Source organism: Panthera tigris, chromosome A3 (genome assembly GCF_018350195.1).
Source record: "Panthera tigris isolate Pti1 chromosome A3, P.tigris_Pti1_mat1.1, whole genome shotgun sequence".
Taxonomy (NCBI): domain Eukaryota; kingdom Metazoa; phylum Chordata; class Mammalia; order Carnivora; family Felidae; genus Panthera; species Panthera tigris.
Window position 1 is genome coordinate 27,414,060 of NC_056662.1, and position 17,481 is coordinate 27,431,540.

The 17,481-nt window shown below is 52.4% G+C and overlaps 1 protein-coding gene across 4 annotated transcripts; it reads left to right on the top strand.

The window, feature by feature from the left end:
- Positions 1–3,564: 3,564 nt before the first annotated feature.
- NRSN2 (neurensin 2) lies at positions 3,565–16,842 on the top strand. 4 transcript variants are annotated; one of them, XM_042979719.1, is made up of 6 exons: positions 3,565–3,713; positions 7,452–7,650; positions 9,240–9,395; positions 12,693–12,887; positions 15,091–15,436; positions 16,485–16,842. In XM_042979719.1, the coding sequence occupies exons 2-6, from the start codon at positions 7,561–7,563 to the stop codon at positions 16,598–16,600; spliced, it is 903 nt and encodes a 300-aa protein (XP_042835653.1). In that variant the 5' UTR covers positions 3,565–3,713; positions 7,452–7,560; the 3' UTR covers positions 16,601–16,842. The 4 variants fall into 4 exon arrangements, with proteins under 4 accessions (XP_042835653.1, XP_042835656.1, XP_042835655.1 ...); XM_042979720.1 differs by lacking the exon at positions 3,565–3,713 and adding an exon at positions 6,063–6,141; XM_042979722.1 differs by lacking the exon at positions 9,240–9,395 and having other exon boundaries at positions 16,485–16,841.
- Positions 16,843–17,481: the final 639 nt, after the last annotated feature.

The following is a 17,481-nucleotide window of genomic DNA, read 5'->3' on the forward strand; positions in this document are numbered from 1 at the left end:
AACTCAGCGTCTGCTTCCAGATTCACCTGGTGGTGGGCAGAGTTCAGTTCCCTGGGGTCAAAGTCCCCGTGTTCTTCTGGGCTGTCAGCTGGTGCCATTATTGTAAGGGCCACTCACAGTTTCTGTCTTCCCAGGTGCTGTCACAGAGGGGCACCTTATTTTGCCAAGGACAGCGAAGAGAATCTTCTTGCAGCTTCTAGTTGCTTGGTCCAGGGAAGGATCTTCTTCATTCATTCATTCATTCATTCACTCACTCATTCATTTTTAAAGTAATTTCTGCATCCAACACGGGGCTGGAACTCATGACCTCATGCCCCCAAAATCAAGAGTCCTATGCTCTACCGACTGAATCAGCCAGACATTCCAGGAAAGGCTCTCTTTTATTTTTATTTATGTAGTTACTTATTTATTTTTTATTTTTTTTTTTAACGTTTATTTATTTTTGAGACAGAGAGAGACAGAGCATGAACGGGGGAGGGTCAGAGAGAGCGGGAGACACAGAATCGGAAGCAGGCTCCAGGCTCTGAGCCATCAGCCCAGAGCCCGACGCGGGGCTCGAACTCACGGACCGCGAGATTGTGACCTGAGCTGAAGTCGGCCGCTCAACCGACTGAGCCACCCAGGCGCCCCTGTAGTTACTTATTTTAATTTTAAGGGAAGGCTCTCTTTTAAAGGGCTCGCTTGAGGGGCGCCTGGGTGGTTCAGTTGGTTGGGCATCGACTTTGGCTCAGGTCATCTCACGGTTCATGAGTTTGAGCCCAGCACCGGGCTCTCTGCTATGAGCATAGAGCCCACTTCAGATCCTCTCTCTCTCTCTCTCTCTCTCTCTCTCTCGCTCTCGCTCTCGCTCTCTCTGCCCTGCCCCTGCTCACACTTTGTTTCTCTCAAAAATAAATAAACATTAAAAAAATAAACAAATGACTCACTTGATTAGATTGGGCCCACCCAGGAAAATCTCTCTTTTGATGAATTAAAAATCAACTAATTGGGGACCTCACTTCTGCAAAATCCCTTCCCCTTTGTCACATAGTGTAACCTAATCGCCTGAATGACATCCATCGTGCTCCCTGGTCTCACCCATACAGAGAGGAACTGGTTTTGTTGGGCATCCACACCAGCAGGTGGGAATCTTGAGGCTATCTTGGAATTCTACTTACCATAGCTGTGGATTCTCAAGCCCGAATCTCCATCCTGCTGCTGCCAGACTCTTATGTCTAGCTGCCTTCTTATCATCTCCACCGGGGTATTTAATTGGCACCTCAAACTTGGCATAGCTAAACCTGAATTCTGGTTTCCATGGTCCTCCCAAGCCTGCTCTGCACCCACATCTTTGTTGGCTAAAAGACTAAAAGGCTGGGGCGCCTGGGTGGCTCAGTCGGTTAAGCGTCCGACTTCAGCTCAGGTCACGATCTCACGGTCCGTGAGTTCGAGCCCCGCGTCGGGCTCTGGGCTGATGGCTCAGAGCCTGGAGCCTGCTTCCGATTCTGTGTCTCCCTCTCTCTCTGCCCCTCCCCCGTTCATGCTCTGTCTCTCTCTGTTTCAAAAATAAATAAACGTTAAAAAAAAAATTAAAAAAAAAAAAAAGACTAAAAGGCCAACAATCTCTTGGTGATCCTGGGCTCCTCTTTTCCCCCATAGCTTCATATCCCTCATCCCTGTTGACTACACTTCCAAAGTGTGTCCTGTGTCCTATCACTTCTCACCTTTTCAATGGCCACCCTCATGATCCCCGCCCCCTGCCCCATCCTTGCTTTCTCCTTTGCCTCAATCACCGTCTTGCCTCAATCACTCATTCGCTCACCCATTCAACAAACATTCATCATGGGTCTGCTTTTACCGGGCTCTGTGCTGGGTGTACAAAGGTGAAAAAAACCAGACATGGTCTGTCCTTACTGAACTCACAGTCCTGAGGAGGAGAAAGATGCATAAACAGAGGGCTGGAAATGCATTGTTGGAGATGGACAGTGGGGCTGGCGCGGGGGGTGGTGGTGGTGGTGGTGGGGAACACAGGAGGCACTTAATCCAGAGATGGAGCAGGGCGCGTCAGGTCACTTCACGGAGAAGGCGATGCTTAAGCTGTAACTGACCCCTCAGTACATTGTTGCCATTTTAGAACATGGCTACAAGTTCTTTGACATTCCTTCCATAAATTTCCTGCCTCTTGAGTCTGGACTGGCCTTCGTGATCCACTTGTAACCAATAAGATGTAGCAGAAAGATGCTGTAGGTTTCTACACTGAACCACCACCTAAGAAGTCCAACACCCCTGGGGCGCCTGGGTGGCTCAGTCGGTTAAGCGTCCGACTTCGGCTCAGGTCATGATCTCGAGGTCCGTGAGTTCAAGCCCCACGTCAGGCTCTGTGCTGACAGCTCAGAGCCTGGAGCCTGTTTCAGATTCTGTGTCTCCCTCTCTCTCTGACCCTCCCCCGTTCATGCTCTGTCTCTCTCTGTCTCAAAAATAAATAAACGTTAAAAAAAAAAAAAAGAGTATATTAGAAGTCCAACACCCCTAAGGTCGTCATGCAGTGAAGAAGCCCAAAACCTATGGAGAGACTCCATGCAGGTGCTCCAGGTGACAAGGGCACCCGCCCAGGCGCCAGACGAGTGAAGAAGCCTCCAGGTGATTCTAGCCCATAGTCATTTAAGTCACTCCCAGCTGAAGCAGTGTCTTCCCAGCTGAGGCCCAGCCACCATGGAGTAGAGACAAGCCATCCCCTCTTACCTTGTCTAAATTCCTGACCCACAGAGTCCATGGACATAATGGAACGGTGGTTATTCCCACTACTATACTAAGTTTGGGGGGCAGTTCGGTCTGTAGCAATTATAACTAGAACGATAAGATTAAGCGGATTCAGGTGAAGGAAAAAGCTTTCTAGACACCAGCAACCGCAAGGGGAAAGGCTCCGCGAAAGAAGGTGACATGGGAGGGAGTTGGCTGTGGCTGGCTGGAGGGGGCGGTGGCGAGAGAGGAGACAGACTGACAAGAGCATGAAGGGCCTTGAGGGCACTGAGACTTTGTCCTGGGTCTCCACACTGCAGCCCTAGGGGGTCTTTGGAAAACACATGGGACCACGGCTGAAAACCATTCAGTGACTCCCCATTACCCTCAGGATCAAGTCTAAGATTCTTGGCCTGGCATTCAAGGCCTTTCACAGTTGACTTCCTTATTGTTTTATAGACTCTTCCTCAGCTATCAGCTCTACCCTAAAACTCTGCCTCAGCCCTGCCAGGTCACTCCCCATGACGATGCCCTCCTATGCCATTTGTCTTTGCTCTCGTTGAGAAACCGGGGGGAATCTGGGCTAATCATCTTGCCTTTTGAGGCCTTAGTTTCCCTATCTATTCAGTTAGGGGGTTGGAGCAGAAGTGTCTAAGAGCATATCCAGTCTGGCGATCAGGGAGACTATGAAAAGGAGGGGGAAAGCTGCTCGCAACCCAAACCTGCCTGTCTAGCTTCTTTTAGGTTGCCTAGCAATGGATGCCAACCGTCTCCCCCATTCTAGAAGGTTTCTTAGCAACCCAGTTTCTCACCCTCGGGAGTTTTCAAGGTTTCCTGTTAACTAAATGAATGCTAAGTTCTGCTCTTTCTCCTCCAAGAAATTCTGCGGCCAAGGATCTCTTTGGAGACCTGGGTCTCATTGGCCAGAGCTAATCACATGGCTTTGTCTAACTTCAAGGGAACTGGGAAATATATGTGAAGCACACGGAAATTTGGTGAGCAGTCCATGTCCCTACGACAGTGTTTAAATAAAACCTCTTTGACAAGGTGACATATGAGCAGAGATCTGAATAAAGCCAGAAGCTAGTCATGCAGATATCTGGAGAAAGATCAGTCAAGACAGAGAAACAAACAAGTACAAAGGCTCTGAAGCCTTGAGATAGGAGTTTGCCTGATGTGCTTGGCTCATTCTAGGAATAGCAAGGATGCCAGTGTGGCTGGAGTAGTGAGTGAGGGAACGGAAGAAGATGAGATCAAGGAGGTAGGTAAGGTTGTGGGGGAGGGGCAACCGTAGGTCCTAGTAAGAACTGGTTTGGCATAGTCATTGCTGCATCAACTTAATGGCCCAACACTGTTTTATTCTCTCTCAAGATACTGTGGGTTTACGGGATTCAATGGGATAATTCCGCTCACACGATGTCATCTGGGGGCTCGAGTGGGCTTACACGTCTAAGATGACTCACTTACACGATGCTGTTCATTCAGTGTGGTGTTTGGTGTTAGCTGCGGGCTGGGAGTTTGTCTCGGGGTGCCAGCAGGAGCACCAGCGTGTGGCCTCTCCATGTGGCTTGGGCGTCTTCAGCGTGGGGACTGGAGTCCAAGAAGGAGCTTTCCAGAAGGGAGTGTCCCAAGAGGGAGAAGAGGAAGCTGGTCTTCTTGAAAGCTAAGTCCAGAACAGGCACGACATTGCTCCCACCACATTGGGTTGGTTGAAGCAGTCGCCAGGGCCAGCTCTGAAGAGAAATAAACTCCAGCTCTTGAAGGGCAAAGGGACAGAGAGTTCGTGGCCACCTTTATTCCACCAGTTTTCTCCCTCTTACCCTGAGTAAGATGAGATGTCAGTACAGGGTTTGGGGCAGGGAATGAGACTCCCCTATGAGAATCTGACTCATGCTTTAAGGATCCTTGTGGGGGCGCCTGGGTGGCTCAGTCGGTTAAGCGTCCGACTTCAGCTCAGGTCACGATCTCGCGGTCTGTGAGTTCGAGCCCCGCGTCGGGCTCTGAGCTGACGGCTCAGAGCCTGGAGCCTGTTTCAGATTCTGTGTCTCCCTCTCTCTCTGCCCCTCCCCCGTTCATGCTCTGTCTCTCTCTGTCTCAAAAATAAATAAACGTTAAAAAAAAAATTAAAAAAAAAAAAAAAAGGATCCTTGTGGCTACAGTGTAGAGAAGGGACCCAATAGGGGGGCAGGGCAGAAGCACTAGGTGAAAAGGGATAGATGATGGAAGTCTGAGATGGCAGCCATGCCCAGTGTAGGGCCCTGGCAGCAAGTTTGTCCCACTGACACCTGACTGTCCAATAAGGTGGCCACTAGCCACATGTGACTATTCAAACTTAAATTTAAGGTAATTAAGGTTGGGGCGCTTGGGTGGCTCAGTCGGTTAAGCGACCGGCACTTGGTTTCAGCTTGGGTCACGATCTCGTGGTTTCGTGAGTTCAAGCCCCACATCGGGCTCCGCGCTGGCTGCTGGGAGCCTGCTTGAGATTCTCTCTCTCCCTCTCTCTCTCTCTGCCCTTCCCCCACTCGTGCTGTCTCTGCCTCTCTCAAAATAAATAAACTTAAAAATTAAAAAAAAAAAAAGTACTTAAGGTTAGGGGGCACCTGGGGGGCTCAGTCGGTAGAGCGTGTGACTCTTGATGTCAAGGTCGTGAGTTCAAGCCCCACGTTGGGTGTAAATCGTACTTCCAAATAAATAAATAAATATAGGGGTGCTGGGGTGGCTCAGTTGGTTAAGCATCCGACTTCAGCCCAGGTCATGATCTCACAGCTCATGAATTGGAGCCCCACATCGGGCTCTCTGCTGTCAGCACAGAGCCTGCTCCAGATCATGTGTCCCCCTCTCTCTCTGCCCCTCCCCCACTTCTCTCTCTCTCTCAAAAATAAACATTTAAATAAATAAGGTTAAATAAAATTCAATTCATCAGTCACACTAGCCCCATTGCAAATGCTTAATAGCTAAATATGGCCTGTTCAGGCAGCACAGATCTAGGACATTCCCTTCTTTGCAGAAACTTCTATTGGATAGCACTGGCTTAGTGAACCTTCTCACCTCTTACCGGGTTCTACATCTAAAGTCTTTGACTACAATATCCCACACTCTGACCTCAGACTCCCTTTCTTCCCATCCACCTATTTTTGGACCTCACTGAGCTCCTCTGTCTGGAACCCCTGCATCTTCTGCCCCACCTGTCCAGGAGGACCTACCCCAGGAGCTGGGGTACCAGCAGCCTCTTTCTTCATTCCCAGGTCTCCTGACACTGCCGAAGAAAGTCACAGCCGCGCACGCTGTGGCTTCTACAGATCGTGGCCTCAGAGCCATCAGAGCAAATTCAGATTCTGCCACATTGTGACTGAATGACCTCAGGCAAGTGGCGTCATAAGGTTGCTGAGAAGATAAATTACCCTGGCACATAGTAAATGCTCAGTAAGTGATATCCGTCCCCACCAACACCATCATTATTACTGATCATTCCAAATCTTTACCACCCTTTAAAAATTGTGGTAAAACATACATAACATAAAATTTCTCCCTAATGATAGTACATGCACGATGTTGTGCATCCATCACCGCTATCTCGTTCTAGAATATTTCTATCACTCTGAAAGGAAACCCATTAAGCAGTCACTCTCCATTCCTCCCTTCCCCTAGCCTCTAGGAACCACTAATCTGTTCTCTGTCTCTGGATTTTCGGACTCTGGGTATTTCATATATATGGAAACATACAATATATGGCCTTTTGTGGCTGGTTCACCACCCTTTTTAAGCCTCCTGTTGAACTAAAACTTCCTTTTTATTTCGTATTTTATTTTTTAAGTAACCTCTAAACCCAACGTGGGGCTCAAACTCACTACCCCACGATCAAGTTTGGCAGCAAGTTTGTCCCACCGACACCTGACTGTCCAATATGATGGCCACTAGCCACATGTGACTGTTTAAAAAATTTAAAGTAACTAAGATCAACTCCAAGATCCAAGAGTCACATGTTCCACTGACCGAGCCATCCGGTACTCCTAAAACCTTCCTCTTTCTTTTCTTTTTTTTTTTTAAGTTTGTTTGTTTCTTTGTTTGTTTGCTTAGAGAATGCAAGGAGGGGTGGGGCCGAGAGAGAGAGGGAGAGAGAGAATCCCAAGCAAGCTCCACACTGTCAGCGCACAACCCAACATGGCGCTTGAACCCATGAGCCGCGAGATCCTGACCTGAGCCAGAATCAAGAGTCAGACACTTAACCGCTTAACTGACTGAGCCACCCATAAACCTTCCTCTTAGTGGATGATGTTTCTTGTTTTTCTCCAGAGCATTCGATTTATCAGATGTCGTCACTCAACTTCCTACCCTTGTCACCTATAAACTAAGGTGACCATACTAGTATTAGGGACAATTTGTTGAGTTATTACTCTGGTCCAGGTGCTACACTAAGGGTCTTATATGAACACCTCATTTCACTCTTACAACTCTTCTGAAAGGCAACTACTAATATTACCTCTATTTTACGGTCAGGGAAACTGAGGCTCAGAGCCGTTAAATCATGGGAGTACCAAGTGGCAGAACCAAGATTCAAACCTGGACCTGAAAGACTCCAGAGTTCAACTCACAACCGCTACCTTGTATCTCTTCTCAGTGGCCACCCTCTCTCCTTTCCCCGGGTCTCAGAGAATACTGGATCCTTCCTGTGCTGGCTCAAGGCCAGCCTATCCTCCTGTACGCTTGACCTCATCCCTTCCTGTTGCCTCCAGAACTCCCAGAGCCCTCTCCACTACCATCGGAGCTGAAACTGACTTGAACAGCTGTGGACTGGAATCATCTGGTTGCTTCTTCACTCACTTATCTGATGCCTGAACTGGAATGACTGAAAGAGCAAGGTCCGCTGGGAATGGTTGCTTCACGTGGGCTCTCCATGTGGTTTTGGCTTCCTCACAGCATGGCAGCCTCAAGGTAAACAGACTTCTTGCATGGCTCCTCTCGTCTCCAAGAGCTAGAGTTCCAGGGGAAGTGCACGTCCTTTTTTTTTTTTTTAACGTTTATTTATTTTTGAGAGACAGAGACAGCATGAGCAGGGGAGGGGCAGAGAAAGAGGGAGACCCAGAATCCGAAGCAGGTTCCGGGCTCTGAGTTGTCAGCGCAGAGCCTGACGCGAGGCTCGAACTCAAGAACCGCGAGATCATGACCTGAGCCAAAGTCAGATGCCCAAACCCACTAAGCCACCCAGGCGCCCCCCTGCATGTTCTTTTATGTCCTAGCCTTGGGAGTCAGAGCCTCACTTGTCCCAGGCAGTCATCAGCTCACCCAAGATACTAACAGAGGGTACGTGGACCCCAGCCTTCCATGGGAGAAGTGCTAAAGAATTTGTTGCCATGTTTTAAAACCGGCACAGGTCGTTTCCAATGCTTCTTCAGCTTCACCTCCTGTCACTCTTTGAGGCCTTTAGTTTGGGGCTCCAGGACTTCCTGTCTCTGTCCATCTGTCTGTCTGCCTGCCTCTGTCTCTCACACACACACATAGTTAGACTAAGTAGTACCTGTAAAGCACTTAGACAAGCCCTTCACACATAACAAGCAGCATATATTTGTTACTATTACTAGTCTGTGTTCAGTGAATGTTTGTTGAGCTGCCTACTCAATGCCAAGCAATACGTGAGGCTCTGGGATACAGCAATGAACGAAAAAGATCTGGCCTCATCTCGCAGAGTTCATTCATCCCTGTGTCCCTGCCCCCAGCACATGGAGAGATAGAATGCATGCTCAAGGCATGAAGGCATGTTTGTGCAATGGTGCCTGAAGAAGCTCAGAGCAGTGCGGTGACTTTCCTAAGAGCACACAGCAGCAAGTGTGGGACAAAACCAAGGCTGTGGGCACGTGACAAGGAATGAAGTAGACACAATTGCCAAGGCCTGGCTGTCCAGAGAGATGGGCCATAGGCACGCGCTGCCCAGGGTGGAACTCGCAGGTTAGAAGCAAGAACAAGGGAGGCCATCTCATTGGCTCCTTCCAGAGGAGACATGAAGCTTCTCTCCCAACCCCTTCTCCCCAACCCCAGCTCCCTTCTCAAGATGAGAGGGGCTGATCCTTAGCAAGGGACAGGGGCTCAAAGAGGAAAAGAGAGTGGAGAGAGGATATGGACTCAGTGAGAGGTGAGGGCCCCAGGGAGAGGTAGGGGGCCCCTGAGAGCGAGATGGGGCTCAGCCATGGGTGAGGGCTGAGAGAGAGAGAGCTGGAGTCTCTGGAGAAGGGGGGGGGAGGGCTCTGCAAGAAGAGCGTTTGTCTACTGGCTTAGGGGCTCCATGCAGGGGACGGAGACCCAGAGAGGGGAGTGAGGCTACAAGGAGGAAGTGAGGGCTCAGCGAAGGCGAGGGTCTTCAGGCAGAGGGATGGGAGATTGAGGGAGTGATGGAGAGTCAGATGTGGAGTTTCAGGGGCTGCGGGAGGGGGTGGGTTCCAGGGAGGCCTGGGGGTTTCCGCGAGGGGTCTGGGGTCTCAGAGAGAGAAGGGAACTCTGGAAAGAGACAGGGGCTCTCCATCCTGCAGGGGTGCGCCATCTGCAGAGCCAGGCCGTGGGGCGGGCGCCCCCCTCCCACCCTCGTGTCACCCCCGCCCCCGACTGCGGCGCAGGCGCCGACAGAACCGGCTTCGGCTCGGCTCTCTCGCTCCGGCTCCCGCTCCGCGGAGACCGCAGGCAGAGAGGTGAGCTCAGCCCTGCTCCGCGCGGGGCCCGACCCCCCACTCCGCCTTCTCCCGGGTTCCGGGGAACCCCACCCGCGCCCGCATCCCCAGCACGGCCACGTCCAGCCCCAGACGGGACGGCGGCGCCCAAGCCTCGGCGTTGCCTCGGGCTTTAGGAGGTGAGGTCCCAGAGAAGCAGCAGGGGGCAGAGGTCTCACCAGCCGCCTCGCCCAGAGACCCCTCAGGGCTGAGAGGATGGGAGGAGGCTTCAGAGGACAAGACCCGTAGCCACCTCTCTCCTAAAACCCATCCCCACCCCTCCGTGCCTCGGTTTCCCCCTGGGAGAAAGGATGCAGTTAATCTTGCCCAGGGAACTGGTGGTCCGGTCAGAAACAGTGGTGCGGTGGAGAGAGGGGAGGAACTGGCCGGATTTCGCTGGCCTCGCCCCCCAGGAGGGAGCCCCTACTCCCAGCCTGGGCTGCGCCGGACACTGAGGCGGGCGGGTCTGGGGGTCTGGGAAGGAGAACCGAGCGAGGCCGTGCCGGCGAGAGATTCCATCCATCTTCAGGCCGTCCCGCCTGTCACTCTCGCGTACGCCTCCCTCCGCCGGCCTCCGCCGCAGTCTCCCCCCTCGGACTCTGCAGCCCCCTCCTCTTCCCGCTCCCCCCCTCGCCGAGCTCCTCCCTCCTCCCGCCTAGGGACACCTCCCCAGCGTTTCCTATGGCAACCCACGTCCTGGGTATCCGCGCGGTGTCCCGAGCATCCTCCCTCTCCCTCCCCCTGACCGCCCGACCCCCTCCCCGCAACCTCGGCAGGGGAGGAGGAGGGGCCAGGCCGACGGGGAGGCAGCGCCAAGGTCACCTTCCTTCCCCATTGCCAGCAAGATTGAGTGATTAGGTGTATTTGGGGGAGAGGGGCCGTGAGAGTTGCAGGGGAGGAGCTAATCCAGACCAACAATTCCGGGGCGTCCCCTCGGGGCGTCCCCTCCCTGCCCCTTCCCCTAGGGTCTTCTAATAGTCGCCGCTTTGACTCTGACTGCCCCTCTGGCCCCCATGCATCCCCCTCTACCCGGGGCCTCCAGAGAGCCGCGGCCGGGGGGAGGGTCCCTCGCTGGCCACACCCCCTGGGAACCCCGCCCCCCACCTCTCAGGGAGATTCCTGTTCTCTCCAGGGACCACTCGCCCTCTTCCTCCGTCTTTCGTTTTTGGTCTATGCCTTTTCCCATCCTCTGTCCAAAGAAAAAAAATTGTGCCCTTTCCTTTTCTTCCTTTTCCCCGAGTTTTGAGTGAGGATGGTGAAGAACCGCGATTTATAGACAGGCCTTGAGAAGAGCCCTTCTGGCGCTTGTGTGGATCCCTGGGGACTCCAAGAATCGCCCCAACACACGCTTACGCTCTGCGTGTCTTTGTGTGTTCTTGTTTGTCTGTGGCGTGTCTTTGAATGTGGGTGTCTGTGTGTCTGTTTCTGTGTCCTGTGCGTGTCTCTATGTGGTGTATGTGTGCCTGCGGGGGTATGTTTCTGCCATGTTTGTGTATCCGTGTTGCTGTGTGTCTGTGCGTCAATCTGTGCGTCTCTGATGTGTGTGTGTGTGTGTGTGCGCGCGCGCGCGCGCGCGCGCGCCTGTCTGTACTGTGTATGTGTGTGCTGGTGAGTCTCTCTATGCAGGAAACTGAAGGCCACATTGATTGGAAATTGAGGGGGAGGAGGGCTAGAAATTATCTTATCTTTCAGTAGAAGTGCCTTGCTTTATTTTGTTTGAAGCTGTTAAGGGGTGTTGGTGCAGGAGCCCAGTCCGTCCCCCTCACAAACCCCTCTTCCCCCCAACCCACCCCTCTCCCCATCCCCCACTTTGGTTTTAGTCCTCTCCGTGTGTGCATACGCAAGTACTTTCCGTGACTCAGTCCTCAGGGTCTCCATCTGTGAAAAGAGAGATTCTTAAGATTAGTGGTTGCCAGAGGAGGGGGGTGGTGGGGGGGTGGGGGGGGGCAGGGGGGGCAAAACGGGTGAAGGTGGTCAAAGGTACAAACTCCAGTTAGAAAACAAGTAAGTTACGAGGACATGATGTACAGCATGGTGACTGCAGTTAATAATGCTGTGCTGCATATTTGAAAGTTGCTGAGAGAGTTGCTCTTAAAGGTTCTCATTACAAGGAAAGAAATTTATTGGTAACTACGCATGGTAACAGATGTTAACTAGACTTATGGCGATCATTACAAATACCAAATCATTATGCTGTACACCTGAAACTAATATGATGTTATATGTCAATTACACCTCAATAAAAACGTCTTATTAAAAAAGAGGGGCTCGGGGCGCCTGGGTGGCTCAGTCGGTTGAGCATCCGACTTCGGGTCAGGTCGTGATCTCACGGTCCGTGAGTTCGAGCCCCGCGTCGGGTTCTGTGCTGACAGCTCAGAGCCTGGAGCCTGCTTCTGATTCTGTGTCTCCCTCTCTCTCTCTGACCCTCCCCCGTTCATGCTCTCTCTCTCTCTGTCTCAAAAATAAATAAACATTAAAAAAAAATTTAAAAAAAAAAGAGGGGCTCGTAGATAGGTTTCCCTAGAAATCTAACAACCCTTGAGCCTCAGAGGGCCCCTGGCTTTCACCACGTCTGGAGTCAAGATTTCCTGGGACTTGGAGGCTGTTGCTTTGTGAGGGGCAGCCCTGGGGAGGGATTTTTTTTTTTTTTTAGAGCCTTGCACCTTGGGAGCTCGGCCTGATTGGGCAAAGTGTCAGCCATGACAGTCACCCCCAAGAGTACCCTGAAAACGGGGAAGATTTTGAGGGGAGATAGGGATGAGAACCTCTTGCTTCAGATACGGAGCTCAAAAAGTTTAGGATTAAAAATAATAATGAAGAAATTACAGGAATAGTAACTGCAACAGCTGCCATTCCTTGGCCTCAGATACAGTGTGAAGCGGGTGTGATTATCAGCCTTGCTTTACAGATGAGGAAACCGAGGTTTGGAGAGGTGAAAGCATTTGTCTAAAGTCACACAGCCAGGAAGTGGTGGATCTGGGATTCCAACCCAGTCAGTCAGGCTCCCGAACCCACAGTGCCAGCCACTGGGTAGCTTCCAGACTAAACAAGTACAATTTGTTGGCGCCTACAATTGTCAAGCACTGGGCTCAGTGTTCCTGCGCATTGGCTCATTCACAGTGTACGTGGGGAAAGACAAACCAGCATCTAGAAAGCCGGGCTGTGTTATGAGTGTGGGTTATCTAAAATGGGAGGAAGAGCGGAGGAGGTACAAAGATTCAGGGGGCCTGGGAGGGTTTCACTGGGCCCTCTGCCCACTGCACCTTGCTTCCTCCACAGAGATCCATGATGCCAAACTGTGACCGTTCCTGCGGCTGTAGCCGCGGCCCCAACGTGGAAGACGGCAAATGGTATGGGGTCCGCTCCTATCTGCACCTTTTCTATGAAGACTGTGCAGGTATGGCCCTCAGCGATGACCCTGAGGGGCCTCCTGTCCTGTGTCCCCGCCGACCCTGGCCCTCACTGTGCTGGAAGGTAAGGCCAGAGGAGGAGCAACTCATGTGATTTCCTGTGACTGCAGAGAGGACATGGGATCAGTGGATAGAAAGGAGAGGGATGATATAGCAGATATAGGCGTCTTGCTTGTGCAACAAACAACAGCAACAAACACCCAACTGGGGGCGGGGCGGTGCCTGCCTGGCTCAGTCGGTAGAGCATGCGACTCTTGACCTCAGGGTCATGAGTTCAAGCCCCCCCTTGGGTGTGGAGCCTACTTAAAAAAAAAATTGCCAAATGGCTACTGTTGAGAAGTCATTCAACACCATACAAATTTGGGGCGCCTGGCCGGCTCAGCCGGTAGAGCGTGCAGCTCTTGATCTTTGGGTTGTAGGTTTGAGCCCCACACTGGGTGTAGAGATTACTTAAAAATAAAATCTTGAAAACACAGACACACACACACACACACACAACTCAAATGGATTTAAACAGTAGACCAGAGGTGGAGCAACTTCAGGTAAGGTTCAATCCAGCAGTGCAAACCGGCACCCCGAGGACTCAAGATTTCTCTTAGTCTTTAGGCTCCCCGTGGTGCCCCCATCCAGGTGGCCCCCGCTAGGTTTCAGGATCCCCAGATAGCTGCTACCTTGCTGACCCTCTGGGTTTCCCTCCACACTACCCACGGGAAATCAGAATTTCCTCCAGCCTTTCCTTCAGAAACAAAAACAAAAACAATGCTTTTCATTTCCAGAAGTCCTGTCAAGCATTGCATTGACTCTGACTGGGTCACTTGCCCGTCTCTCAACTGATCGCTATGGCCACAGGGAAAGTAGATACTGACTGGCATGAACTGGGGTTCATCTCCGTTAAATCCTACTGTGGTTTCACAGTGATATATTGGGGTACTGTTGCCAGGCCGGGGAAGACAGGGGGGAAACAATCGGTGTCTCTAACAACCAGGGAGAGAGGTCAGTCAGGGCACACAGTGTGGGGAAAAGTGTGGAGATGGCAGTAAGCTGAGTGCCTACCCTGGGTGTAGCTCTTTGCTAATACTGTACAGAGACCGAAGCAGGGGTCCCTTTCCCTCTGCCTTCAAATGGCTTCTCTCCAGGGGGGGAGGCAAAGTGTCAAGCTATCTACAGTGAATGCACAACCCCAGGCCAAAGGATCAGAGGGTGCCAGGAGAGGAGATACTGTCAGTGCCTGGGGTGATCAGGGAAGAGCAAAAGAAAAGTGAGTCCGTAGCTTAAAATTTTGAGCATCTTCTAATTCCCGGGCAGGGAGCGAGGCTCTTGCACACAGAGAATTTAAGATGCGGTCCCTGTTCTCTAGCAGCTCCTAGCAGTGCTTCGTTTAGTCATTCTGCAAACATTCCCTCAGCTCCTGCTCTTTACCGGCACCGTGCTAGGAAGACACCGCGTGACCCAAAACAGACAGTGTCTGTTGTCATAGCTCCCCGGGCCCTCTTTCCAGCGGGGCAGGCAGACATCGCTTACACGGTAACAAAAGTACATGTGCAAGGGGCATCTGGGGGGCTCAGTTGGTTAAGTGTCCAGCTCTTGATTTCAGCTGACGTCATGATCTCACGGTTCGTGAGAGCAAGCCCTGAGTCTAGATTCTGTGCTGAGCACGGAGCCTGCTTGGGCCTCTCTCTCTCTCTCTTGTCTGCCCCTCCCCCACTCATTCTTGAGCGTGTGTGCTCCCTCTCTCAACATAAATAAAGTGTAGAAAATAAATAAATGGGCAAGAAAGTAGATGTTCAAGTGTGCACCAAGGTGAGTGCACTGAAGAACAAACGTGCAGTGTTTGTATGAATCCAAAGCAGGGGACGGGACCCACTCCAGGAGCATCCTGGAAGGCTTCCCTGAGGAGGTGAGGTTTGAGATGAGATCTGGGGGATGTGTTGGAGTTATCCCAACAGAGAGATGGGGGTAGATGGGACAGAGAGAAGAGATGGGGCCTAAATAATGATGGCGGGAAACTCAAGGTGGGCAGGAGAAACCTACTAAGTGGTTCCTAAGTGGGAGTCGGGAAGGACATTGATCAAGGGGCCTCAAGATTCCCAACAGAACATGATATCTTGTGCCCCTCATCAGTTAGGTCCTAGAAGGTATGTTCTGTGACTCCCCTGTGATTCCCATCTCTAAGGTTAGACCAAGGAGTTACCTTTAAGTCCACTTGGGATCACCTTGGGGCCCCCCACTGACCCTGACTACCTCCCAATCTGTCTGCCTCTCTCCAGATCAGCCTGTCTACGGGGACCCTTCTTCTGTTGCTGGGTGTGGCGGCCCTGACCACTGGCTACGCAGTGCCCCCCAAGCTGGAGGGCATCGGAGAGGGGGAATTCCTGGTGCTGGATCAGCGGGCAGCCGATTACAACCAGGCCCTGGGCACCTGCCGTTTGGCAGGCACAGTACTCTGCGTGGCAGCTGGGATCCTGCTGGCCATTTGCCTGGTTTGGGCTGTGGCCGGCTGGCTGAGCCAGGACACCAAGGCAGAACCCTTGGACGCCGAAGCTGATGGCCACGTGGAGATCTTCGGGGACGAGCCAGAGCAACAGCTGTCCCCCATCTTCCGCGATGCCAATGGCCAGTCTTGGTTTTCACCACCTGCCAGCCCCTTTGGGCAATCCTCTGTGCAGACCATCCAGCCCAAGAGGGACTCTTGAGCTGCCCACAAGGCTAGAGGGGGAGCCAGACCTGGGGTCTGGACCATTCCTCTGTCCCATCACACCCTGCCCTCCAACTGTGTCCCTAACTTCTCCCTGAGAAGCAGGTCCCTTTCACTTATGCCCCCATAAGATCCAGCTCCAGGTCAGAGAGGCTGGAGCTCAGATCCCAGTGCCCCTTCCCAGGGATTGGGCCCCAACTCATCCAAGATGCCAACTTTCCCCAAGTCCTCCCCAAACTTCCCTCCTTTTCAAGGCCCTTCAGGAGTAGAAAACATCCCCCTCAATCTCTCCTTACTCTGCTCCGACCTTGGGCAAACCCCTTACCCTTGCAGACCATCAGTCCTGTCTATGTACTATGAGGGGATTGGCTCAGATTCTGGAGTTCCATGACTTTCCTATTCTACCCAGATAAAAGCATTACTCTCCATAGGCAATGTTGGGGGGAAAGGTGGTAGGGTCATCCTCTTTGCCTAAACCCTTCATCTGTCAGCTGCCCCAGGATGCCTGAGGATGGGTCAAAAACCCCCACTTGGACTTCTCCAGGATGGTGCGAAAACAGTCACCTCCTTCAGAACGTTTTCGACGTCCATTTTGGCATCAGAGCCCCTCAGTCCCCCCCCCCCCCCATCGTGGGCTATTATTAGCCCCAGTTTACAGATGAGGTGACTGGGGGAGGCTGGCAGTCTGCAGGAATTAGGACCCACATCTTCAGCCTCCTCCTGGGCCAGCTCTTGTTCTACACATATGGAACAGGGGGCCTGCTGGACAGCTTCCTGGCTTCCAGGGGGCCTCAAGGGTTGGGGGACAGTTTGGGCCCAGAGAGCCTGGCTGGAGGCTTGATGGTCCCTGGTGGCTCAGAAGATGATTTGGACATGCGTTTAAATGGTTTATAAGAGCCAGGGGTCAGGAGAACTGGGATGTCTTTGCCGCTGAAAATCCACTCATCTAGAAACCATCACCCACAGGTTACCCACAGGTCCTGACCTCACCCTGTAACAAATGTGCCCTGCTGGGCCCCCAGCAAGCACCTCCGTCCTGCAGCCTCCCTGGCCAGACGCATCATCTCCATTCTCACCACTAGAGGGAGCTCCAAGACAGCCGGAGAGAGGCGCCGATGGCCTCCGCCCCACACCCTCCCCCCTCGGTCGCACCTCCAGCCTGGAGGGGGTCTTCCGGGAGGGTCCTCCGTTCTCCCCCACCCGGCCGGCACTACTGCCCTGGTGCCCCACGCCCCTTCCCCATCCTGCCCACCCCTTCCGTGTTGCCTTCCCTTTCAATAAACAGCTGGGATGGATACTGACTTTGCTTCTTTTCTCCCTGAGCTTGGGACAAGGGTAAGGAGGAGAAAAGACTGTTAAAGCACCTACCAGGTGCTGGGCACTTACATCCACTATTTCGCATTCGCTTCTCACGCTAATTCTCCGAGAAAGGGGACTATTGTTTTCGTTTTACAGATGACTTAACTAATGATCAGAGAAGTGACCCAAGGGTGGGTTTACATGCTAATTTGTTGGGAAGGAAATTTCTCCAGCATCCTCACTGCTCCCATCCCCGAGAGGGATATGAGGCCAGGAGTACTGGGAGAGAGAGCCAGAGCCAAAGCTGGGCAACAGGAACAGCTAACCCCTACTAGCACTTAAGGAACACCGGGCGCTCTCAGGGCCTTACAAACAGATTATTTTCCCCAAACCCTGCTCCCAGGCTGCAGGTTTGTATTTCCAACTGCCTTCCCCTGAGGGTTGAGGCCTCACCCAACTATCCCAAACTGTTCCAGTCAACCATCCCCTCCAGATCCACCCCTGCAGGAACTACCCACCCCCAGCCCCCTGCTTGCTCTAGCCAAACCCCTGGAGCGAACTTGGCTCCTGTCTTTTCCTCATGCTCCAATCCAACCCGGAGGCTAGCCCACCTTGGGAATATAGCCTGACCCCACCCCTCCTCACCGTCCTTTCAGCTTCTCCC